We start from the raw sequence: 25,159 nt of genomic DNA, 5'->3' as shown, positions 1-25,159 counted from the left end.
GAAGAGGCTATTGAACCAAAATTACAGCCCTCTGTGGAACATCATTCCGAACACCAACCAGTCGTATTTAACAGCACATTCACACCTACGTTGTGTATACTGGACATGGCAGTGTGTCCATTTGGGTTCCCTACTTGAATTCGAGCAACGGATATTCTCACAGTATGCTGTTTCACAGTTCAGAATACTACTGGTTCAGATCCCATGGCTTCCATTCTGCCCTACGCATCCAAGTGTGTCCAATTCGGCCATCTTAATCGCCTTGAGCCAAGTGTATGTAAGATGCAGGAGGCCGCACTTTGGGAAAGTGGCCGAAAGTGATGTCTGGGCTTGATATGCAAGTATTTACCCATAGGCCGAACCACCCGACCTTCCCTTGGCGGGCGGGCTGGGGCAGGGACGCACCCCTTGGAAATCCATCACCTCACGGAGATGGACCTCAGCTCAAAATAAATCGTCAGCTGTCAATTTCAGCATAGTGATACACTTGATATTAGACATGGCTGTCAAAAGAGCTATCATGGCGAACTCTGCAAGTGATCAGGGAGACAGGATTGTCATATTTCATGTCAACTGACACGTTATTTGTTTTGAAGATCTGCGGCAGCGATAGCTGTCACAACTTAGGTCTGTCATTTTTCCGTCCCACAGTGGCTAAGTTGGATTCTCTGGCAGAGGCAACTTTACAAGGCGAGCAAGGGAAGGACTTGTTCCGACTCTGCATAAAACGTCTCTGTTGATCGGCCTTGTTACGTAGTGGTGTCGTACAAAGAAGATGGTTGGTGCGGCCCTGTGCTCGAAGAGAATTACTGAGTACTGCTTCATATACAGTCACGCCTGCAGTCGAGTTTCTCCCTGTGGGGCTGTTCTCGCTTCTTACCATTTTCTGGCACTCGACATTCTTCGTGAATTCCCATCTCAAGGCTAGGGGGCAAACATCATGCCAAGGGGTGGCAACATCCCAGGAGACAGCAATGCTCCCCAAGTTCAGATTCCATGCATCGTGTTTTTTGGTATTACACCGATTTTCGTAGCTATCAGAGTATGGTCTCGGATACAGATGCGAGCTGGCCTGAAATACGATGACTGGACCATTATTGTCTCTTTCGTGAGTTCAGCATTTCAACTATACAAGCCAAGGGACTTACTCGGATAGCTCTTCTCCATGACAGTCTCGATCCTGATTATGGTTTCTTGTCACTATGGGTTCGGCCAGCATATTAAGAATCTGACTCCAGCCAATAGAAAAATCACTCTGATGGTACGTCTGTTTCCTTTCTTGAGTGTTTCAAGCTGATAAATGCAGACTTTCTGGATAGCTCAAGGCTTCTACAAACTTACCATAAACCTGACGAAATCCTCCATCCTGCTCCTATATCTCCGCATCTTTGTGCAGAGACCATTCCGCATCATTTGCTACGCCATGCTAGGGCTTGTTCTAAGTTACATGATCGCTACTTGGTTCGCAACTATCTTCCAATGCACACCTATACCTCGAGCATGGGATAAAAGTATCCCTGGGACATGTATTGACATTACGGTGAATTGGTACGCAAATGCAGGCTTCTCGATTGCCACAGATGTGATAATCCTGGTTCTGCCAATGCCAATATTGCACAAGTCTCGGCTGCCTTCAAATCAAAAGCGAGCCTTGATGTTTGTGTTTGCTCTCGGAGCTTTGTGGGTGTCTTCTTTCCTGCCCTTACATATGGACGGTCGCTAATAACTAGTGAAGTGTTGTCGTGACGAGCATATTCAGGATGCAAACATTAGACTTCTCAACCAAGACTCCAGATGTGACTTGTGAGTAGCAACGCGACTCGGTCGAGGGAACTGTACTAATTCCAATCACAGACGATATTCTTTCTTCCCTTTGGACTATGATTGAGCCCAACGTCGGCATCATCTGTGCCTGTCTACCCATGTGCCGTCTTCCACTCACAATCCTCCTTCCAGCATATTTCCCTCCTAAGACCATCGACGGAACATCCTACACCTCAGATCCTCGCTCGAACAATGGTACCTATGGGTACGCCGGCACAGGAAAGAATGAATGGATTCCATCCCGAGGAGGTGAGAACGATGATCGGGTGATCAATTTGGACAGCATCTCCAGAGATCTAGATGATAACACGGACGAGGAGCTTACAGAGTCCGTCCCAAAGATACGGAGATAAACCAGGGTGATGCTAACATAATCTACAAAAGTACAAACTACATGGCGACTGACCCTGAGGACGATACGAAGTCGACTGGCACAACAGGTGTAACATAATATAATATTTCAATGTTCACATTTAGCGGAGATTCCTGCAGTTGCTATTGAATGCTGACAAGAATGTATAACAAGTTGGTTTTCCAGACTTAGGCCCATGTTTTGACATTCTCTTCCCACCGCCATTGTGCTCCTGGTAGTGTCTCTGAGTGCCTACTGACTAAGCTTGCATGTAGAACAGCCCGCCGCTAACGTTTCAGCTGGCCCATGTCGACGTACCTCCATTTTCACCGTTTTCTGCTTTTCCTTCCCAGAAAATCGGCTGCCAGCCTTCAAGCTCTAAACATTTCTGTGAATTGTGACATAAAATCATGGAAATCTCGGTGTGTTCTCTAGCAGAAAAGCAAGAGAGCTATCAAGAAGCAGCTATTCGGAAACTGTACGACTCGCTCAAGGCTGAGCTTTCGAAGTCGTACACAGCTGTTCGAGATGCCTACACAGTTTCATCGCCTGGTGAGCCTGATCGTGTCCCTAACATGCTGGCTGATCTTTTCGAAAAAGTCTCTGATCCAGCACGATTGCATCGAATGGCTGCCTTCGGAGCCGAAAGACAATATCTCAACGAGGTGCATGAGCAATATTTCAAAGATCAAGACGGTATAAGCTCGAATGTTCAACATGTAGCTGCATTCTCTTCGAAGCTTGCTCGGCGGAAAGATCTATGCGGTGTGTGTCTGCACGTCGCCAAGCAGATATCGAGTATCTTGCTTCTTTTCAACAGCGGGTTAGATTGGAAGTCTTACGTGAATGAATACTGGCCACCACGCCCTATGCCAAGCGATATGACTCGAGAACAATATATCGTTGGCAATAGGTTTATCCCACCCGAAGATATTAATCCCGGTTTTATGCTCCCGTACAACGTCGTTCAACACCACCAATCAGCTCGCGAGCTTGTCAAGTCTGCTGAAACCTGTCCTCTATGTGAACTGCTACGCGTGGCCTGTATCATGGACTCATTTAGAGAGCGAGGAGAAGAAAAAGCTTACGATCACTCGAGAGAACCACTATCCCAAATTCTTGGCAGCGTGAACAGAGGAAAGGGGAGCGCTTTATTCGATCGAATCAATAATCAAATTGCCCAAAGTGATGAGCCAATCTTTTTGATGTTATGGAATCAATCTAATCCAAGACAGAGATATTCTACTGGTGGATACAAATTGGATTACATTCGGCTGTTGTGGAAGAGACTACCAGAGGAGGTGCTTCAGATAGAGCGAAAGACAGTCTTCACGAGGCTTCAGGTATTCAACTCAAAAGGTTTGTTCTTATAAGGTAACAATGGAACTCCGAAGCTCATCTTCCAATAGATAACTCCACTCCATATCCAAAACTGACGCCTTATGTATCATCACGCGAGCCATTGTACGATTCTGGCTCCACCCAGGCACTCGATCTCATCAGAGAGTGGGTCAATAGATGCCAAAAGGATCATCCTAATTGCGTGAAGGCAATATCCGGCGAAAATATGAATACTTCGGATCTTCACCAGCTTCCTACTCGCCTGGTTGACCTGGGCCCACTCGAGTCAAATCTCGAGCCACGACTAGTAAATACAAAGGGCTATCCGGAAGGGCAATGGGTAGCACTAAGCCACTGTTGGGGCAAGCCAGAGAACCACCCACCTAAAACAACGCGATATAATTTCGAGCAGAGACTTAACCAAATCCCGTTATCTTTGATGCCCAAGACCTTTCTTGATGCTATGGCAGTGACTAAAGCGCTAGGTGTTCAATATATCTGGATCGACTCCTTGTGTATCATCCAAGACGACGAGGAAGACTGGCTTGCCGAATCCAAACTTATGGGAAGTGTATACGAGAAAGCATTCTTCACCATCGCAGCTTCATCTGCCCCAGACTCAAGAGGAGGGCTATTTATCCCCAGACCGTACGGCGATCTTAAAGTCCCTACTGTTTCAATCCCCTTTGAAGACCCGGTGACAAACGCTTCCGAGCATTTTGACAAATACTCCATCGGACTTGAATGGAGGCAAGAGCCTTTCATGCAAGAACTAGACCCCATGGACACGGCACTCTCGAAGCGCGGTTGGGCAACCCAGGAATGGATCCTATCACGACGTACGATTCACTTCCTCGACCGCGGGCTGGTATGGGTCTGTAAGACTACTGCTGAAGCAGAAACAGGGTATTTCGTGGTCGGCCGCGGTATCCCCATTCAAGAATACAGCAACGCATGGGGACAGATTGTGCAAGAGCATTCTGCTCGGCTGTTCACATATCAGCGAGACCGTCTTGTGTCGCTAGAAGGACTGGCGAGTAAGTTTAGGCATTTCAAGCCGAAGGATGACTGGTACGCTGCTGGAATCTGGGGCAGCGACATGCCGCTGCACCTACTATGGAGCCCAAAAATGCTTGCTTGGGATAGAGACGGAAGGCCGTCTTGGAGTTGGGTGAGTTGTCCAAGTGAGATCTGGTTTAGAATCCGAGAGACGGCTACAAGACGCGACTGCGAGTCTTTTACGTCACGCTGTCATGTTGAAGGGGCCGATATGGAGACCGGGGTACTGAAACTCAGGGCCAGGAAACGGGAAATTGAAGCGCACATGTTGCAAGAATTCGACCTGGAGGATGGACATCGTTTTATCCGAGGAAGAGCAAACCATCACTTAGGTCACTATATTAAGATCGTGGATACCGACGAGGAGCCCTCTGGCTGGGCAGTCTTTGATGATGCGAAGCGCGGTGAATCGGTTTTCAAGAATCAGGAAGATAAACGTGTGTTCTTCCTCTACTTGAGCGATGTCACATTCTCCACTGCTCCTCATTTCGAGGCTTACGGGCTATTACTAGCCAAATCTTCAATTGAAGAAGAAAAACATGTCAGAATTGGCATTGCAGCTTTCTCAGATAGTGCATTGATCAAGGATGAGTCCGAGGAGGATATCGAGATAAAGTAGATGCTGTGTTGACTTCGCCTCAACAACCGAAGAAATTTGCGGGTCCAGGTTCGTGGAAAAAATGCATAGGAAACCTTTGCATGGGCAACGGATAGTGATCTGCAAGCATGCAGGAGAACTGGGGGAAATAATTGTCACCCGAGAAGCTCAGGGTGGTGCCATTTGTTTCGTTTGTCAACAAATGCGCTTAGCCGAGGCCCACTCACCTTTCCAATGTCAAATTTAGTGAGGTGGGAATGGTTTAGGGTCTGTTCATTTATCCTAGCCAACTAAAGCAAGCCTTCATATGGAACCCTCTATTCTGCGTATTCGGCAGCCCTACGCTGCTTGCCCGAAATCAGATAAATCGCAGCTCTCATCTCCAAAAGTGGGTCGTCGGATGGTCCAACACCCTCCACACGCGGAATAGGATCGAAGATAATGTACTTCTGTTCCTTCAGATTCTCCGGAACAACAGCGTCGAGTGTGAACTTTCCAAGTTCAACGATAGGCCTGTCGGCAGGCCAGTGAACAGTCGCATCGTCTGTCACATCCCCTTCGGTTGCAACCTGCGCAACGAGCTTGAATCCAATAGGTGCACTGGCAACACGAGCCTCAACCTCCTCTTGAAGATAGTTTGGACCTTTTTCCTTCACGGCCTCGGCATCCAGACTCTGCACACCCGCGTCCGGAACAAACTGGTAGCGAATGAAAGTCTCTTTTCCAGCAGCATCGATGAGCTTGAAAGCTGTAACACTGAAGTATTTCAGTGTAGCGAAGCTGACTGGGGGTGGCTTTGGAGCCTGCACGAATGCCATAGCAGGTGGGTGAGAGCCGAGAAATTCTCCGGCAGTGCCTCCCATCAGAGCCTGCAGGAACTCGAGGAACTCAGCGCCGGTACGAGTTGGGAAGAAGTCTACTGAGTGACTGATAACATCTGTGTGTTTGCGGTCTCCGAGATGGAAACGGATTGCGATTCCTCGTGGGTCGCCATTGGGATCTGTGTCGGGAATGTTGGGGATTCCGGTGGAGTTGGAAAAGCGTACCCAAACTGGCGTGCTTGGTTTGTTGAAGTGTGGTGCTATGCTCAGTTTCTTAGCTTCCTCAGATGGCGTGAATATTCCACTGAAGATCTTTCCTTTGGCATGAGCTAGAACAATTGTTAGATCTGTGATGACGAGTAAGTTTTGGACAATGCTTACCTGGTCGGTAACCAGCGTGTTTTCCAAACACAGATTGAAATCCAGCCACTATATCGGCAGCTGTCTTCATCAAAACTTCATCACTTGGGAAAGGCATTTTTGCTTGGAAACTTTTGTGTTGGGGTTCGATGCGCGACTCTCTGTTGGCATGTAGTCGCTGGAGAGGTTCCTTTCCTCGGGCTTTATAGGAGTCGAACCTGTATCCTCGTCGTTATAGCTCAAATACTGACTACGCAGGAAACATGGCGGCTGATTTTGGTCATCCTATCTGGTTCGTTGTGATTACTTTCTCAAATAGATCCAATTATCATTGGTCAGCGTTTGTTACTACAAGAGCATTAATAATCTCGCCTGCATAGTCGGGACAATTGCTAAGCTCACTAGCCAATTGCATCACCATGAACTGGAATGACCCCTCATTCGCATGTGAGCATCCTTATTTGAGTCGAATCATGAGAGCCGGATCAACTTTGGTATGTAGGGCCCACATGAAAATCTGTGGTACAGTAGGGGTTCAAACTCCTAAAGAGGCAAGTTTGGATGGTGCATACGGGTGGGCCAACGAGCTGGCCAACTCCCCCGGATATAGATGCTGGCTGCATGGCGGCGATGGAGGCATGGAAGATGCGATTCGAAAGTCGTCGGTCTAGAAACCCATGGGTTGATTTAAAATGAGATTGACTGACCAGAAACTCGACCTACAACGCTATTTGATGTGGCAAGCCCATGGAGCTCGAGGTTCTCTGGTCTTACCAGCCGGCACAGCTTGATTTCAAGGCTCCCAAAGGACCCCATCGCCGGAGATAAAGCTCACTGCACCTTTGGAAAGGGTGCCTACCCCGGGATTGCTCATTCTTAGGTGCTAGCTACACTCCGGCGAGCTCCGGATTTAAATCTCGGCGCCCTCGCCTCCTTCTTAATCGCTCTCTCAAAAGCCATTTTTACTTGTGTTCACCTTGAAAACCGCGGTATGAATTCTTGGATGGAAGACATACGCAAGGTCCGAGATCTAAAATCCGAACTTACTTGTCTGACCGAGGACCTGAAATCACATGAGAGCTTGGCTACAACGGCCTGTTCCCAAATGTCTCCTCTTCACTTGCTAGGATCATTACATGCGTTTAAACTCTCATTCTCATGCTCGCAACATGCATTTGTTGAATGAAGCAATATTTTGGTCGGAAATTTTTCCATAGAGAGTCGATCTTATGAAGCTTGATGGAATATTGTCATACAGCCGGGATCATACCTCCGTTGCTTTCTCCAAAGATCATTCTTCACATGAGAGGGACAATCAAGCAGGCTGCAGCCAGCTTTTGCTTTATCTTTGGCTTATGTAGTCAACCAGGATATTCACCACTATTGATGGAAACATAAGTCTCAGTTAGATTCTAAATTAAGTCTAAGGAACATGGCCAAAAATTGTTCTTGGTGGGAGAATAGCGGGGTAAAATACCCCGCAACTTCGTTACAATTTCAGTTTGGCGATGTAACCACTCACGAAGCTGGAAGCATACCTAGGTATTATCATGAATTGTGCCATGGTGTTGCTGATGATGGTATTGAAGTATTGATTGGTCTTACAGAACCCTGAACAGTCAAACCCTATCGAGGCAAGATCGAAGTCTTGACCGAATCATCTGTACTACTTGACTACCGAATTGGGGAAGTTCCGTGTCACAACCTTCGGCGATTTAAATTCGTCTCCCCGCTTCCTCATCTTCTTCACTTATGAATCTCCCCTTCTTCGTTTCAGAGATCAGTGTCGATACTAGTCATAGTATAACCTTCATATTCCAAATTCCAGATTCACCAGAACAATGGCCGATCGCGAAATCCTCTCTAACGGTCTCCCAGACGTCTGATAACAACCCATAACTCCTCTGGAAAAGCGATTTTTTCCAAAGACATCCCTTCGGAATCATCCTTCCGTGAGATTGGCCTTGGTGCCAATTTCTTCCTTGGATACACTACGAAAGGATTTCCAGTGGATTTGAATGCGGAGAGTGCAGATGCTGTGCCGAAGGATGTGCAGAGCTATGAGAAGGATCTAAACTCCCCGCCTCAAGGGTTGAGTCTCACGAATGGTCTATTTATCTCTCTTCGATTCAGTCAGAGCAAGCTCAGGTGAGATTGATGTTGATGTTTCTGTAACAGGAACGGTGCTCCGCTACGTCGATTTCGCGCCATCCAAAGATCCTTACATGCATCGTACCGAGTCCATTGACTATGGCGTCGTCTTGGAAGGTGTCCTAGAACTCATCCTCGACTCGGGGGAGACACGGATCATGAAGAGGGGAGATGTATGCGTCCAGAGGGGTACGATGCATGCTTGGAAGAACATCACGGAGAATGACGGATGGGCTAGGATGTTGTTTACCCTTATCTCTGCGGAGAAGGTTGTTGTTGGGGGGCAAGGATTGGGTGAGGATTTGCCCGCCATGACTGGTGATAAAGAGCCCGGAAATAATTGACGACCAATGAAGTAGCCTTGCAGAGCAGAGGGGAGTGGAAGAGACCTTTTGGCATGCTTCTAGGATTGAAGATATTTTACATAAATGAATTTTGGAGTCTTGGCTGAGATTATGAGACCTCGCACCCCATACTCCGCCCATTCCGGTCAATCTGGGAAGAGAGCAAAATTCGATTAGTAGCATGTTACCTGCGATAGAATGGATATTGTCACAGCGACAATTGGCCGTCTTCAATTTAACAGACATAATTGGACCAGTTGACTGTTCCTGTGATTGGAACAGTCTGCCTCGCCAGGCTACGCTGTGGCGTACAGGGTTCCCTAATCTGTCACCGAGTAAAGGTTTCAGGTGGGGAAGACAGCCTTAAGCGAGGCGTCACCCCTGAACAATACGCATATTTCAGCTTCACAGCCCCAAGTGTTGGTCTCATTTACTTTTCCTTTTCTTCATATCATATTCTTTTCATCCCAAAGTTCTGTTCAAATCGTATTTTGAGCTACTTCCTGGAACCTATCTTCCGCTCTCGATGTCGCAAAATCTCCCCAAAGCTGAATACAGTAGCCAGACCTCATCCAACGGTGATGATTGCCGCCATGAAATCGCAGCGCAGAGCTACATTAGCAGCGCGAACTCTACACCTCCTCCCACATTCTCAGACCTCGATCGCTGGCGATATCATATCGACTTTCAGAAGTTCAGTAGTGATCTTCAAGCCGCAGCAAACGCCGTTTTTCCTAATGACACCAAATCGCGATACACCAAGGTTTCGGTGTTGATGCTGAGCTGGGAGAACGAAGATCCCAATTTACCTGTTTCGCAGGAGATCGACAAGCTTTACAACGTTTTCCGGAACTTATACCAGTATGAGACGGATCGCTGGACGATTCCGGACGATAATTGCCATTATAAGTTGACGGAGAAGATTATGGATTATGTCAAGCCTGCGGAGGATAGCAAGACACATCTGAAGATTGTGTATTATGCTGGACATGCAAGACTTACTGAGACAAGATTGCTGGTATGGACTAGGTATGATCTTTAATATACACTAGGACCTTGAAAGGGTCTCGACTAAAGTGTCTGCTGCCAGCGTGAGAAACTACACAAAGCCAAAATGCCCGATTGTGAAGTGGGGTGGCATCCAGACGATTTTGGAAGAAGCACCAAATGATGTCCTTATCTTGCTAGACTGTTGTGCTTCCGGGACCGCAAATGCCAGTGAAGGAAATGGGGTAAACGAGCTTATTTCGGCTTGCGCTTTCAACGAAACAGCAAATGGTGTGGGGCCATTCTCGTTCACCAGCGCTCTCGTGACCGAACTTCGACTCCTGGGCAACAGACCATCGTTCAGTGTCGGAGAATTGTACAAGAAGATATTCTTTCGTACCCAGTGCAGAATGCCAGAAGAGCTCTATGCGGATGGAACTGAGAGAGAAAGACACCCCGCGCCGATTCATCTAGTATTGACACAGGGTGGTCCAGTACCCAGAAGCATTCAGCTGCCTGCAAAAGTTGGACCACAGAGGCAGGTACTGACAACAAGTTCATGGCAACCTCCTCTTTCTTGGGGCTACAATGGCTCCAATTTCGGATCTTTCGACTCAGGTACATCAGTTTCAGCCAACAGCAGGCACTCCTCTGTTTCGGGTCCCTCAATAAACCAAGATAGTGTCTCTACAATGGGAACGTCGGTCACAACAGATCCAATACAGGGCATATCGGAAGCGCTGAAACACCAACGAGGGCCAAGACTACTGTTCGCTGTTCGAATGAGAGATACCTTTCAGCCTGGAGAGGATATGGTCGAGCTGTTCGCTGAGTGGATGCGCTGCATACCAACTATCGCAGATGAAGTCAATGTTGAAGCATCGTTTGACAGCTACTCGACAATTGTCATCATATCACTGCCAGTCTCCGTAGCAGCATACCTCCCACAAGATCCCTCCATAATATCTCTTGGACCGATAACCTCTGAGAATCGAGTGCTGCTACCAGAAAAACATCAGGTCCTGCGCTCCGCCATTCCATATTCCATCCATCAGCGAAACAATTCGGAACCCGGACCAAGGCGAAAGAGCAATACCATCGAGCACCCGGGTAACTTCATTGGGGACTTCGTACCATCTGCACAGTCGTCTTTATCCGCGATCCTCGATCTCTTGCCAAAGATCAAAACTTCGGATCTCCAAATCATCCTCGATTCCGTTGAGACCATTAAACGTTCCTCAGGGATCTACAACTCAAAGTCGGAGCCAGAACCCATCAACATCAACGAGGTACGCGGAGGGCCGAGATTTACAAAGCTAGGGATCGGGTATCGGTCCACCAAGAATATCCCACGATCCATTCCAAAGACACCGACCAGTATATCGCAACGCTCGCGGAAGTTAGAGGAGGAAGCAGATTTCGATACAATCACACCATCCCCAGCGTGGGACTCGAGTTTGCGTTCAACATCTGGAACCTGTTATTCGATCGGTGAAAACCGTGACTCTTTCCAATCTATGAGTTCACTGGGCTCGTTTGAAACGGACTCAAGTTTGAAGAGTCAACGATCTTCTACATCCACTATCGCCACTCGCTTCAGTCACCTCTCGGATTTCAATCCTCAAAACACGGTAAGACATTCAGCAGCATCTCATAGACTAATAGAAGAGACTTGCCCGCCATCACCGGGTTCCCAAGGTGTAGACTTGCCGAATAACACTATCCATTGCACTGCCCCTCACTGCAGTTACACATTCTCCGATGACGCCTCTCGAGAACGCCACGAGCAAACAGCCCACGAATACAAAGGCAACTTCACCTGCCTCCTCGACGCCTGCACTTCAGCCTGCAGTTTCCCCTGCTTCCAAATCTGCCATTTCAAGCCTTTCCAAACCCAACGTTGGGATCTCCTCAAAGCACATCTGCAGAAAGAACATCTTGATGTCAAATTCACGTTGGAGACGCTGCCGGATTCGTGGACTGGGAACTATGAGCATACGGGCAGTGGGTGGAATTGCGGGGATTGTGGAAGATTTCTGGGGAGTTGGAAGGATAATCCGAGTGCGATCAATAGGCATTTCGAGAATTGTCCGGTGAGGATAGAAAGGTTGAAGGAGAAGCTGAAGTCCCGAAATGAGGGGAAATCCGAGGGAGGGTTTTCGATCAATCGTTGAATTAGACATAACATCTAGAGGAACACTGTCGTATCTAGATGTATGAATTGAGCATTCACGCTTGGGTCAAACACTCTCCTCCTAGACAGCTTTCTTCCTGTGGCTCCGGTCCATCTGGTGTCATGTGACTTCTGTCCGTTAAAGTGGAGTCGGAAAGAAAGAAGCACCTACCTGCTATGGTGGAAAAGAGAATTTTTCATCGACCCCTCTGAAATAAAATAGTGCTTTCTCTCACTTGCTTTCCATATCCGTATATCATCAATTGAACCACGCACCATGTGACCGTTCAGTAGGCAGAGAATTGGCCAATAGTCGTTTGTGAAACTCGCCAAACCAAAACAGTGGAGCAAACTCAACTTCGACTTCAAGCTGTTCGGTTCATCCAGGAATGGGGCGAATCACATCTATGGTAAAATCATGGAGTCAACAACATGTTGGAGGTCAGAGTAGTCCCCCAATTTCAGCGGATCTATTTTCCTCACATACCTGGTCTGTACGGATCTAATCGTGGGCAATCCTGCTCGAGATCTCGCAAAGTGGATCCATGACATCGCGACCTGCGACTTCCCACAATCAACAACTAGGCCATCAGCGGCCAGCAACTTTGAGGACGTACGAGGATCACATGCACTACACGCCTTGGTTGTTCCTTCTCCACGAGAAAGCACAATGGCGCCCTTCGATTACGCAGCGATGGCCGTCAATGTGGGCATTGAAACCATCTTCCCAGATGCGCAAGCCGCAAAGTCACTCGTTATCACAATATTTATTTATTCCTTACCTCGTGTCAATCATTACAACATTCTTATCACCCCAGATATCATCGACAACATCTCCATCATTTTCGTGTTGGCGAGATACACCATGCGACGCCCGAACAACAGCATCCTTTGCCGGCCCCTGGGATGCATACAACTACTCTCCATCATCACGCACCGTATCACCAATCAGCATATTTACCGAAGATTTCACATTACTGAGCTTTCATCCGACGATAGCAAACCTATCCTCTAATGTTTTGATCTACGATTTTGGAAAGGAGGTTGGTGGCATCGTGACTGTTCAGTACAAGGCAGTTGGTTCTGGAGAATTGGGCTTGGCGTTCTCTGAGGCGAGGAATTGGACGGGCAGGGCATCCGATGGGTCCAATGGACGATATGTTCCGAGAGCAGATGGAGCACTATTTACACCTATTTCGACTACGACCAATGGGACATACACTATGCCAGACGCCAGCATGAGAGGTGGATTTCGATACCTGTCAATCTTCACCCAAACGGATCACATGATCAGTATCGAAGTCACAAAAGTCTCGCTGGAGCTCTCATTCCAGCCAACTTGGTCTAATCTAAGAGCTTATAGTGGGTATTTTCATTCTAGTGACGATTTGTTAAATCGTATCTGGTATGCTGGGGCGTATACACTGCAGACGAGTGCGATTCCACCCAACACTGGCAGGGTGTACCCATTGATTGGCCAGGGATGGAGAAATGATGCTTGGCTGGGAACAAAAGGGCATTCTATTCTAGTCGACGGAAGCAAGCGAGATCGAGCTACATGGGCAGGAGACTTGGGTATTGCCTTGCCAAGCGCGTTTGTCAGCACTGGGGATTTCGAAAGTGCACGCAATGCATTGCAATTGCAATATGACCTTCAGGTAAGTTTATGGACACTCTTCCATAGTATGACCTGACAATTTGTAGTCCAGGGAAGGTCAGCTTCCAATGGCTGGACCTCCCCTCAACTTCTACGGGTCCGATACATATCATATGTCTTCCCTTATCGGCACATATGAGTATCTCCTGTACAGTGGCGACTTGGACTTCCTCACCACCAACTGGAACAAGATCAAACGTGCAATAAATTTTGTGGAGAGAAAGCTAGACGAAAGATCCGGGCTTCTTTATGTCACGGGAGTCAATGACTGGGGACGATCCTCTCAAGGCGGGTTCAATACGGCAGCAAATGCATTGATGTTCAGGACATTGATTACTGGAAGTCTGATGGCTGCTTGGGCTCAAGATGAGATCTCATCACGATGGGAGCTGCAAGCCTATGTTCTGAAAGCCGCCATGAACTCTGCTGTATACAACTGGGATCCAAATGTGGGGTAAGCGCTGGGCGGTAGATCACAAATGGACACTTGCTGATATTATGTAGAGCTTTTAAAGACAGCAACGTCGACTCATCAATCTATCCAGAAGACGGAAATAGTCTTGCCCTTTACTATGGAATGGCATCTTCCGTCCACCAGAAGAGCATTAGCGACAGACTAATCACCAATTGGGGACCGATTGGAGCAAAATGTCCCGAATTGAAATACAACATCGTTCCTTTTATCGAGAGCATGGAGATCAAAGGTCATTTCGCCATTGGACGTACAAACCGAGCGTTGGAACTCATTCGCCGTAGCTGGGGCTGGTACCTCAACAACCCTTACGGCACAGAAAGCACTTTCATCGAAGGGTACCTGGAGGATGGATCGTTTGGCTACCGAGCATTTTCTGGATACGAGAAAGACTATTCGTATACTTCTCATGCACATGGTTGGAGTACAGGACCGACTCACGCGCTTACGAATTACGTTCTTGGACTTCAGCTCATCTCCCCTGGCGGTGCGGACTGGATCCTCGCCCCTCAATTTGGTAATCTGACGTTCGTTGAGGGAGGCTTTACTACGCCACTTGGAAAGTTCTCTGCCAAATGGACTTTGATACCCGGAGGATACGAGCTCTCGTATGATGTTCCTATTGGAACGAATGGAACGCTTGTACTGCCCGCACTCAAGACTGGCAGGTCAACAGTCACTTCGGATGGGAAGCAGTTGGATGTTGATGATTACGATGCATCTACTGGCCATGCTACGATATCTGGGGTGCCAGGAGGAAACACAGCGATCACCGTATGGTACTAGATAGCGTTGGATATTTTCTTTTCGTCCTGCATGAGCGATATGTAAGAAAGAATCGATAGAATAGAGAGGAAGCGTGAAATAGAAAGCTTTCACGTGATTTGACACATTTGAAGCATCGGCTAAATCTACCATTAATGACATTCCTACGAAAAAGTCTTTACTTCTAAACTCTTATTCGCTTCTCAAATAAGCTCTCATCGGAATACCATCCTTCGGCTTCGCACTCATATTCAACTCCTGGTACGCTCTCCCACCCCACCCGGGCACACTCCACCCATGCTCTCCAAACACCGCCTCAAAATCAAAATACCTCACCGTCAACACAGCCATAACCCTAACCTCCAGCGTAGCCATCTGCTGACCAATACAATCCCTCTTCCCCTTCTCAAACGGAATCCACGCCTCCATCGAATGCGTCTCAGGACTCAAAAACCTATCCGGATCAAACTCCGCCGGCCTCTCCCAAATCTCCGGATCGCGATGCATAGCCGAGGCCAGCACGCAGATAACATGATTATCCATGGGGTAGGACCTCCCTTCAAACGTCACCGTTGTTCCTGGGGCGGCTTTGCGGACTGTGAAGCCTACGGGGTGCAGACGGAGGACTTCTTTGATGAGGGCGCTGGTGAGGGGGAGTTTGTTGAGGAGGTGAGGCTGGGAGGTTAGGGTTGAGATGGTGGTTGAGAGGGAGGGGCCGAACACGGTGGTGTGTTCTGTGCGGATGCGGGAGAGGAAGGTGGGGTTGATGGAGAGGTAGTAGAAGAGGTAGGTCATGAGGGAGGCGGTGGTGTCGTGGCCGCCTACGAAGAAGGTTTTGGCGCTGGTTGAGATATTGTTAGTCGAGGTCCAAAATTGGTGTTTTAGAAAGGGTATGGAGACTTACTTGTCTAGTGCAATTTTCATGAAATCGGGATCAAGATCTGGTCGTACGGCTTCGGCTCCTCCGGACTTGCCTGTATCCTTCAAGTATCCTTTCAGCGCCAAGTCCAAGATACTTTTCTCAACACCATCATCTCTCCCAACTCTATACTTCTCCTTGATAACCTCGCCAAGCATCCCGTCTAGTTTCCTCGTATACCAATCCATCATCAACGGACTCAGCACTTTCTTCCACATCGGATCAGTCTGTCCTGCCGTCCAGCTCAACGCCTTAGCAAAACTGTCCTGGATAGGACTATACTGCGTCTGAGACTTCAAATGGATATCCCCAACCGTGCGTCCAATGAAATCAATCGCCAATTTCATAGTCGCGTCATTCATCGAGAACACCTCCCCCGAAACAGCAAACTTCGTCAACTTCTCCTTAAACACCAAACTCTCCTCAATCATCCCCGGCACCAACTTCAACAGATGCGCCAGCGAGAACGCCGGCGCAAACCACGATCGCTGACGAGACCACTCTGCGCCGTTAGTGGAGAAGATGCTTTTCGTGCCTACGACGCCCCGGAGGAACGAGTTGACGAATGGGTGTCGGAAGAAGTTTGGTGAGGTTTGCGCTTGGTTGGCGACGCTGGGGTCGGTGATGAATACCATGGGTTCCGAGAACGGGTAGAGGTCGACGTAGAAGATGCCGCGGAGGTTGTTCTCCTGTCCCATTTCGGTGAACATGGGTTGGGGGTGGATGTCGGGTGGGTAGCGCTTCATGGCTTCGCCGACAACTTTGAGGTTACCGAGGATCATGGAGTGCGGTGGTGTGGGCTTTTGTTTGTTAGCTATTTCATTGAGAGCTGGGAGATTGGTGCAATGAGACTGAGGATGGACACGTACCAAGTTTTTGTAGAATCTTCGATGGTTGATGAATTTCACGATGAAGTAGATGAGGTAGAGACCTGCAGTGCTGACGCCCATCCAAACCCAATTCTTGGGCAGGTCTGCTGTTGACAACATCTTGGCAATTCGACAGAATCAGGACAAATATACAACTGTCTGATATACAGCACCTTCCTACGTCTAAGAGAATTCTGGATCGTATAGGCAGAAGATTTTGGACGATGAAGTGAGATGAAGTGAAGTGATGTTAAGGCATTTCCTAGTGCTGACGTTGGTGGAGCCGCTTGCTGACGAGCTACAAAGCCAGATCAACTTCAGGGATACACCCTGTTGATCCACCATCTCGAGATCTTCAAGAAGCAGCAATTGATAGAGTCAGTAGATATTTCTCGGCTCCTTAGAACCTAACTCATTAAAGCTCACAACGTTGATCGACCAAGAACTTTCAATATCTTTCTTTCAACATTTAAGGTTGACAACAGAGGATGTGGGGCTCAACAAGCGAGAAGCACATAAGGGGGGGTCGACGCCATCGCCCTAGTGGCATTGTAAGATCTCACTATTCCTGCCTTGTCCTCAGGTGATCTAAAATCAACTTGGAATCCACTTGCACTTGGCGGGAATCTGATAAAATGGCCAGGTTGAATTGTCTATCGCTGTTGACGATACACTGGGGAAGTCTTGCACTAGCCCACCACAAGGCCAGACGAATATATCTCCAATTTCGCTTCTGGAAAGATGTACTGGTCATGCAACCACGATCAATCAAGAGATACTTCTAGGTAGCTGCCATTAATCGGTTCTTGAATCCGGTATGTAAACCTAGCATACATGTGAGGATATGAGTGAGTCTCCTGCCGTCGAACAGGTGATAGGTGGGTAAAGGAACCTTCTTATTGAAGTTAGAGAGCGACCAGGGCTTTATACAAGCATCTGAAACAAAGTCGACATCTATTAAACTGAGCAAGCAGTATAATGTTGTTTACTTTGTTAGCACACAGCATTCAAAGGTAGACAGCTGCCCTCGTTTAAAAGGGGTCTTGGAGACGAAGTGCGGGGTAACCAGAACAGGAACAAGACCCTGGAGCGAGGTCCCCGTGGCGACGTCACCCGACAGTCATCTCTAACACTTGCATGAAGAGTTTTATCAGGTGGACGGAGCATATTGTTTACATTGTCTTCATAGACTAGATCAAGACGCAATTGTGTTTTGTTATATCTGCATCCTCATTCTTCGTATCTTGTTCAGCTCTGCTCTTTCCCCGCGTTTCATTCGTGTTTGAAACGCAAGAAACGTCACGACGCCGAGGCGCAAAGTTTATTTTTTCAGATAAAAGAGCTTGCACGGCATCCAATCTACGTACATGTTACACCAACAGCATCTAGGGTCACAATGGTACTCTACGCTTTAACGACGGTCATTTTCGGCCTCCTATCAACAGCCTCCGCAGCCAATATCGGTATCCAGAAACCCATACAAGAAGAGGACCCGGCATCCTCATCCGCTCTCAAAATAACAATCAACTGGGACGTCCCGATCATAACCTCCAAAACAACCAACACCCTCCAAGTAGTAGTCAACCCACCCCTCCTCCGCAACAGCAGCATCCACGACAAAGCCTACAAATCCCTCTCCACCATCTCCGCCGACTACGTCCGTTTCGTGCCCTGGTTTCCCTATCCCTTGCTCTCCGTCCCTGAAATCGAAGCCCCCGTCATCCTCCCCCCAACAACATGCATCACCAGCTGGAACTTTACCTACGCCGACGAGCTCATGGCCGACTTCTACGCCGCAACACCCAACGTCTCGCACATGATCAACTTCAGCACCACGCCCGGCTGGATGTGGCTGATCCCGGAGGACCAGACATACGATTACCCACGTGACATCAACGAGATTGATTTCGGGTACAACAAAGGCACGGAACTGCGCGATGCGTCGTTGCGAGAAGTCGCGGATTATTATGAGAGGTTGGTGAGTTGGTATGTCAAAGGTGGGTTCACGGATGAGTGTGGTGTGTATCATTATTCTGGCCATAGCTATACGATCGAGTACTGGGAGGTGCTGAATGAGATTGAGGCCGAGCATAGCATGTCTGCTGCGTTTTACAGCCAGGTATACGATGTTATTGTTGAGGCGGTGCATAAAGTGTCTCCTGAGACGAAATTCGTTGGTTTGGCGCTGGGAGATAATTCGAGGGATATGAGTTACTTCGAGACGTTTTTGGATCCGGCGAACCATAAGCCGGGGATTCCGATTGATTTTGTCAGCTATCATTTTTATGGCATGCCGAGTGTTTCGACTTCTGATGGGGAGGCGGCTCAGGCGTTTGCGCAGACGGATCAGTTTATTATGGATGTTCAGAGTATTGAGGAGATTCGCAAGCGGTTGTCACCGAATACTCGGAGCACGCTGAATGAGATCGGGACGTTCGACCCGCAAGGCGCAACGATCATCTACCCGGGATACGAAGTCCCGCCTGAGTATTTCGTCTGGAGCGGTGGTATCTTCGCGTATATTTTCGCGAAGGTCGTCACCATGGGTATTGATGTCGTAGGCGAGAGCCAACTTGTCGGCTATCCAGGACAATTCCCCAGCGTCAGTCTCGTCGACTACTGGAGCGGAGAACTCAACGCCAGAGGACGAGTCTTGCATCTCATGCAGAAGAGTTTTGGGGCGGGTGATACGGTTGTCGAGACGCTTTTCAAGGGCAAGGATCTTGGTGCTAGTGTGCATGCGCAAGCATTTGTGACGAAGGAGGGGAAGAGGAAGGTGTTGCTGGTGAATAAGTTGAATGAGACGGCTCAAGTGAATATTAAGGAGTTTGGGAGCGGATTGTCGGAGGTGGTGGATTTGAGTACGGGGGGCAAGATGTGGAGGACCACGACGGTGGAGGGGGGGATCTACAGTTTGACGGGCTGGGCGACGGCTGTTTTGACTGAGGCATAGCGAGCGAGCGAACATAGTTCAGATGCATAGAGTGGTTTGGTTTGATTTGAACTCTTTGTCGATGCTTGAAGTCACCAAGTTTAGTTTAATCTTTCCGCAAAAGCTATTTAAAGGCGTGAGTGGCTGAGGTGCTATCCTTTCTGCAAAATCACATTGACCAAGTGTGAACTTGCCTGTTTTGGCCTTTTGAGTGCGTATATCATATTTGAGCATCTGCTCTCATGACTTGATTACTCTTTCAAATCAATGTCAATCCTGAATGCGGAGTACATCTCACAGTTCTACAGCTTTGACTTCTCTCTCTCATCTTCCTCCTTCCCCTCATCCCCTCCATCCCCTTTCCCCCTCTCCCTCGCCCCCCACTCCAACAACCTCCTCTTCCTCATCTCCACCCCCGCCCTCGGACTCCTCCCATCCACATACCCCATAAAATCATGCGTACTAAAGCCCATCAACTGCAACAACCTCTTTGGCAACGCATCCAAATCCTCCCATCCCTGCGCCACCGTGAAATTCTCAAACGTGCGGATCCACGGCTGGCAGTACTGGACTGTCATGCTCCGGCGGGGGGAAGGTGATGTGTTGGCTCCGCCGGAGTGCCACAGTGTGTTGAGGAAGTAGACCATGGAGCCGGAGGGCATGATGGCGGGGATCATCTCGGAGCGGGTTGGGCGACGGGTGTCGGGCCAGAGGTGGGAGCCTGGGATGAGGGTTGTGGCGCCGTTGGTGGGGGTGAAATCGTCGAGGGCGATCATTGTTCCCTTAGGCAAGCTTGATTTAGCACTTAATGTACATCTCAAACCGATCAGGGTATGCTGTACGAAAGGTTCTACTCACAATCCCCATCAACGGCCTCGGCCTCGGCAACGCAATCAGTCCATCATCTGTATGAATCTCCTGTTGCTTCTCCCCCGACTCAATAACCACCGTGTGAAAACTTGTCAACAGATATGCCGGCTGGAGGAAATAATCATTGAGTTTCAACACCGTCTCATGGATCGGGAAACAGTCGAAGGCGCGGCTCTTGTCGCATAGTGAATATATTCGCTTGGTGCTGAATCCTTCGAAGGAATTACGGCCGCCGGCTGAAGCTGGACCAGATGGGATGGAGGAGAGACGAGCGAGTTCTGAGTTGGCGAGGGAGACTTGTTGGGGTGTGAAGATTCGGGGGAGGATTACGTAGCCGTGTTCGAGGACGTGGGTTATTAGGTGGTCGATGGACTGAGGGAATTAAATTGGAACATGGCAGGGTCTTTGAAAGATGTTCATAGAATAGAAGGAGATCTGACTTAGGACAGGGGAAATACGAGAATATGGAAGTTTAAACGCACTGGATCTTTGGTGCCAGGAAGGAAAGTCGTTCCTTCTCCTAGCTGGACGCGCTTGTGTATTGTGCTTGCACGAATGTACGCTCCACCTTCTTGATCTCCGGACTGCATCTTTCGTCAGCAAGGAATACGTTAGAGTATGTATCGACAAATGATTGGACGAAAGGTAGGATTAAATTAACGAGCAGAGAGAACGAAACTCACCATGATGAATACTAGGCCTCTTGGAACTAAAACGCATTCAACTATCGGATGAAACCATCTTAATCAAACACCACATGATAACAAGTTTTGAAAGGCAAAGAAATAGGATTTAAGAAATGTCGTGATGCTCGTAAAGCTGGAGCTCCCGGAGTAATCGTTAGCCTATGCGGGGTACCTAGGTAAGTGCGGGAGTGGCGTCGGGATTGTTGCCACTAGTCAAAGTGAAGTTGTGTAGCATGACGATCCGACAAGCTAAGCGAGTGTTGAGGTCGAATCACAACAATCATAACAGCAATGTGAGCAGGCAATCCTCATTCTCTAAATCTATCTTTTTGAGACAAGTGCAATGGTGTATCTTGTCATCTTTTACGAAACGTGATGATTAGGATCATAGATGTGCCGAGTAATGCTTTGCCCGTTTGAACCTGCCCTGAATTTCATACCCTTGTTTTTGAAGATAATCAAAGGTATATCAAGATTGCTGAAAGGTAGCGCCAGATTCTCAGACATGATCAATGCTGTCGAAAATTCTTAGGTATGCACAACTGCGAATATCTAGTTTTGCTCTCACCACCATTGAACCTTCGATAGTCTTGCTGGTCACGTGAACTACGTCTTAAGTCGTTGAAATCCGAAGCTCGCAGCTCTCTTCTTGCTAAGCATACGAGCAAATACATAATTTCAGCATTTATCCGAGAGGCGTAATAGATTCCCGCCGCGGACACGCCTGTTCCGAATGTCCGAATCCTTCGATGAGACGACGACGATACTTACGCAAAAAATCTCGCTTCCACTGCCCAAAAAGGGTTTACATGACGTCAATGACTTTTTCCTTTTACAGTACATGTAATTTCGTGCCTTTCCTCCTTGCATGGCCTTCTTTCAGTTCGCCAAGATATCTATTTCGCAGTAATTTTTCCCTTGCGCTGAGCGACTTTGTCTTTGTTTACTGCTGCTCGCTTCACAGCCTTCCCCTGGCATCCACCAACCGGCCTCACAACCATGAATGTCCTGATCTCTGCCTCGGAAGTGCAGCAAGCGCTTCTTTTTCAACTGAAACTTGTGACGACGAGTAGTGTTCTGACTTCTGCGTTTGCGGCATTCTATGTGCTGTCGATTGCGAAATTCCATGTTTCTTTGAAAGCATGAGCCCAAGTCCAGGCAATGTTCCTGGGATGCTAAGAAGACACATCAACAACTCCCTATCACATGATATTTCACGACTCTCACGCCCGGAAGCTGATGGATGGAACTGTTTACCACGCATTGTTGCAGTTGTCTAGTCATCAGCATCATCATTGTTCTGTGTGCATGAATACGTACTTCCACCCCGGCATGAGCGCAATCTCAAATCAAGAAACTTGTGCAAAATAAACGACACGGATCACCGGTGTTTCTCTTAAGTCGTCTTGCTATTGATCTAGCACTCCCAGCTCACCATCCGACTCCCAACAAGGCGTCACCTCACATGCGTATGCTGAAGCCATATCACCAGGGGCCATCATCGTCAGTGACGCATACGATTGCCTAATTGGTCACGCAGCTTCGTTCCAGTTGGCCCAGGTTTTGAGATACCGTTACTTCAGGTCAGCATATGACCAAATGCCATGAGCTCTGGATGTTGCATCTTCCAGGCTAGGCTAGGTGTATGATGTTCCGGAAAGAGGCGGATGTTGTGTTCAATATCAAGGAAATGAAGGAGGAGCTGTTTCAAGAAGATGTAACAACTATCGAGATAAACTCTGGAATAGCGCTTGTCATGAGGAAGTTTGAGAACATGTGGTTGTCGCGAGAAATAGTGGTTGTTCCCCGGAGTAACCTTTCCAAGACGACCTACAAGGAAGAGATATTTGCAGAAGATCTCTGGCTGAATATGTACACATTCTTGGGATGAACCTGACCGAGTGATTGACGGGAGGACTCAAACCCAAGGGGACTTGACAGAGGAATGGGTATGATAGAACGATATTTAGGTCGCAGAGTACTTGAAGAAGTCCTTCACAAACTGTCCTCCTTCCGCCAAAAGGTCCATGAAACCATCATCCTCACACAGCAGCGTCTTGTTCATACCCAAATACTGGCACACCAATTTCCTCAGCCCACTTATACTTTCTCTCAATCCAGCACCTTCTTCCAAGTAAGCACATCTCACAAGGTTGACCACAGCCCCGACATTATCACTGTTGAGCTGAAATGCGCACAAGGTTTTGTGAAGCTTGTAGAGTGCAAGAGTTTTCAAAGATGCGACATGCCGATAGTTCCCCAGCGTCCAGAGCGATGCGTGACAGATGAACAACACTGAATAGTCCATCCACGGCTCGAATGTACTGGACGGCTCATATTCCCCTCGAGATTCATTACGCGGAGGAGTGGGGGCTGACAGTGCCAAGCCCTTCATTTCTCGTATCAGCTGCTTCTTCGACTTTTTACCTACGCTTTTCTTGAACGGGAACCCGCCCCAATCAGGATCATCCATAGTTGCAAACTCGTTACTAGAAGCTAATTCCTCTACCCGGAAATCCTCACGTTCGTGTACCGCATCAACAGGCAGGTCAGGCTCGGGCGCGGGCGCGGGCGAGGGCGTAACCAAGAAAGGCACGGAATAATCCCCAGTATATGCAAACTGTGCAAAGCGCACAAATGTGTCCTTGCTTATATCCTCCCAAGTCGCATTTCCAGCCTCTGACTCGGACAAACCCGATCTCATCAGTGTGTGGAGAGGTTGCGAGAGCGCTGCCATGGCTTCTTCGTGAACGGAGAATGTTGTAGCGACGCCATCGACTTTCTGACCAACTGTGAATTTGAAGATACGAGAGCTGAGGATTCTGTCGAGAACAAAGTTTTAGTTGCTTCGGAACCTAAGAATAGCAATACTTGATATCTGCGGAGAAATTGAGCTTACTCTTCGAAAGAGGCTGGCATCTTGATTCAGGTTTTCTTCAAAGCCAATGGTGAAAGTATGTCCAATTTTCACTTGGTGAGCTCAGAGTTTTGTCGCAATATCCTCAAATGTGTCGCTATCCTTAATATCGATCATTGGGGAAGAATGATGGAGGTCTGTTTGTCCGCGATGTCTCTCGATGTTGGTGTTTGCTGGCACTGCAGCTGCAGCTACCCGCCAATGACATGCCCGGCGCTAATACAGCTGCGCTGCGCTGCTTTGAGGATGTTTCGTAAACTAACCTTTGGCAGTAGCCAAGCCCATAAAGTTTGTATCGATTGGCATAGGTCTGTTGGTCTTAATCACGATTTCAATAATCCTCTTTCGTAGCGCTTTCAATCTTGTTTGCTACATTCTGCGCCGGTCAACAATGTAAGCGAGCCCCTGAGATGAATCTAGCCTCCACGTTCCCGCACCATCGTATGGCAAGCATTAGTTTATGTCAAGCACAGGTTATTTCTAGATAGTTGGAGATCGTGATCAGTTCACCACTTCACCTCACAATTGTCGAAACAAGAGAATTTACCAGGTGTTGAATAGTCCCAGCGGCACCCTCGTTCATTTACATGGACTACATCATCGTCTCGTTCTAATCACATTAAGTCGTACTCGCAGAGGCGTAAACGTATCATTGAAAGTCATAGATCAATCGAGAAAAATCAACAGTACCAAGGTATAGCCTTCCAGCAGTCGCTCAGTGTGGTGATTTGGACCGATACAGGTGAGATAGGGCAACAGCGGGGTAAAAATTACCCCGCTCTTACCTGAACTGCCTGTTATTACAGCGTTCGTCGCTAAATTATGGAGTCAACATCATCACTGTCATAGCCTTTCAACAGTGTTGTCAACATCTGATTAACCTGCAATCCAAATTTTCGCCTTCCCGAGAAGAGAAATAATCATCGGCTATTTTCGCCTCTATGCGATTATATCATGCTCTACAAATTTTCTCTTATCAATATGGTATAAAAGGCCATCCGTACACCAAAACATTGCAATTTGTGCATCCTAGGAATATTTGTGTTCCTTTAGGTCGACGGA

General features: G+C 48.0%; 10 protein-coding genes across 10 annotated transcripts; 6 read left to right on the top strand and 4 right to left on the bottom strand.

Annotated features, from left to right (window-relative positions):
* The first annotated feature begins 448 nt into the window (after positions 1–448).
* On the top strand, positions 449–2,479 carry ONS95_002927 (uncharacterized protein). Its single transcript, XM_058496210.1, has 6 exons — positions 449–1,108; positions 1,157–1,261; positions 1,307–1,680; positions 1,736–1,803; positions 1,855–2,349; positions 2,452–2,479. The coding sequence occupies exons 1-5, from the start codon at positions 941–943 to the stop codon at positions 2,175–2,177; spliced, it is 1,038 nt and encodes a 345-aa protein (XP_058353461.1). The 5' UTR covers positions 449–940; the 3' UTR covers positions 2,178–2,349; positions 2,452–2,479.
* A 55-nt stretch (positions 2,480–2,534) lies between these two features.
* ONS95_002925 (uncharacterized protein) lies at positions 2,535–6,752 on the top strand. The gene is made up of 2 exons (XM_058496209.1): positions 2,535–3,535; positions 3,586–6,752. Exons 1-2 carry the CDS (start codon positions 2,587–2,589, stop codon positions 5,193–5,195), a joined length of 2,559 nt encoding a protein of 852 aa, XP_058353459.1. The 5' UTR covers positions 2,535–2,586; the 3' UTR covers positions 5,196–6,752.
* On the bottom strand, positions 5,423–6,602 carry ONS95_002924 (uncharacterized protein). The gene is made up of 2 exons (XM_058496208.1): positions 6,377–6,602; positions 5,423–6,324 (listed from the first exon to the last, which is right to left on the bottom strand). Exons 1-2 carry the CDS (start codon positions 6,471–6,473, stop codon positions 5,492–5,494), a joined length of 930 nt encoding a protein of 309 aa, XP_058353460.1. The 5' UTR covers positions 6,474–6,602; the 3' UTR covers positions 5,423–5,491.
* Positions 6,753–8,460: 1,708 nt separating the features above from the next.
* ONS95_002923 (uncharacterized protein) lies at positions 8,461–8,850 on the top strand (the record flags this gene model as incomplete). Its single annotated transcript, XM_058496207.1, has 1 exon — positions 8,461–8,850. The coding sequence occupies one exon, from the start codon at positions 8,461–8,463 to the stop codon at positions 8,848–8,850; it is 390 nt and encodes a 129-aa protein (XP_058353458.1).
* Positions 8,851–9,273: 423 nt separating this feature from the next.
* Positions 9,274–12,236, top strand: ONS95_002922 (uncharacterized protein). Its single transcript, XM_058496206.1, has 2 exons — positions 9,274–9,879; positions 9,941–12,236. The coding sequence occupies exons 1-2, from the start codon at positions 9,377–9,379 to the stop codon at positions 12,009–12,011; spliced, it is 2,574 nt and encodes an 857-aa protein (XP_058353457.1). The 5' UTR covers positions 9,274–9,376; the 3' UTR covers positions 12,012–12,236.
* A 46-nt stretch (positions 12,237–12,282) lies between these two features.
* On the top strand, positions 12,283–15,044 carry ONS95_002921 (uncharacterized protein). The gene is made up of 3 exons (XM_058496205.1): positions 12,283–13,668; positions 13,715–14,121; positions 14,172–15,044. Exons 1-3 carry the CDS (start codon positions 12,556–12,558, stop codon positions 14,923–14,925), a joined length of 2,274 nt encoding a protein of 757 aa, XP_058353456.1. The 5' UTR covers positions 12,283–12,555; the 3' UTR covers positions 14,926–15,044.
* On the bottom strand, positions 15,045–17,768 carry ONS95_002920 (uncharacterized protein). Its single transcript, XM_058496204.1, has 2 exons — positions 15,809–17,768; positions 15,045–15,745 (listed from the first exon to the last, which is right to left on the bottom strand). The coding sequence occupies exons 1-2, from the start codon at positions 16,810–16,812 to the stop codon at positions 15,097–15,099; spliced, it is 1,653 nt and encodes a 550-aa protein (XP_058353455.1). The 5' UTR covers positions 16,813–17,768; the 3' UTR covers positions 15,045–15,096.
* Positions 17,769–18,088: 320 nt separating this feature from the next.
* Positions 18,089–19,645, top strand: ONS95_002919 (uncharacterized protein; the record flags this gene model as incomplete). The annotated part of the gene is made up of 1 exon (XM_058496203.1): positions 18,089–19,645. The coding sequence occupies one exon, from the start codon at positions 18,089–18,091 to the stop codon at positions 19,643–19,645; it is 1,557 nt and encodes a 518-aa protein (XP_058353454.1).
* Positions 19,646–19,926: 281 nt separating this feature from the next.
* ONS95_002918 (uncharacterized protein) lies at positions 19,927–21,316 on the bottom strand (the record flags this gene model as incomplete). The annotated part of the gene is made up of 4 exons (XM_058496202.1): positions 21,178–21,316; positions 20,977–21,078; positions 20,483–20,866; positions 19,927–20,406 (listed from the first exon to the last, which is right to left on the bottom strand). Exons 1-4 carry the CDS (start codon positions 21,178–21,180, stop codon positions 19,927–19,929), a joined length of 969 nt encoding a protein of 322 aa, XP_058353453.1. The 5' UTR covers positions 21,181–21,316.
* Positions 21,317–22,023: 707 nt separating this feature from the next.
* ONS95_002917 (uncharacterized protein) lies at positions 22,024–24,249 on the bottom strand. The gene is made up of 2 exons (XM_058496201.1): positions 24,080–24,249; positions 22,024–24,002 (listed from the first exon to the last, which is right to left on the bottom strand). Exons 1-2 carry the CDS (start codon positions 24,097–24,099, stop codon positions 23,147–23,149), a joined length of 876 nt encoding a protein of 291 aa, XP_058353452.1. The 5' UTR covers positions 24,100–24,249; the 3' UTR covers positions 22,024–23,146.
* Positions 24,250–25,159: the final 910 nt, after the last annotated feature.

This window comes from Cadophora gregata (genome assembly GCF_030347475.1).
Source record: "Cadophora gregata isolate MNR1 chromosome Unknown scaffold_12, whole genome shotgun sequence".
NCBI lineage: Eukaryota > Fungi > Ascomycota > Leotiomycetes > Helotiales > Ploettnerulaceae > Cadophora > Cadophora gregata.
Note: the sequence above shows the minus strand (reverse complement) of the source record. Positions and strands in the feature narration are given on the sequence as shown.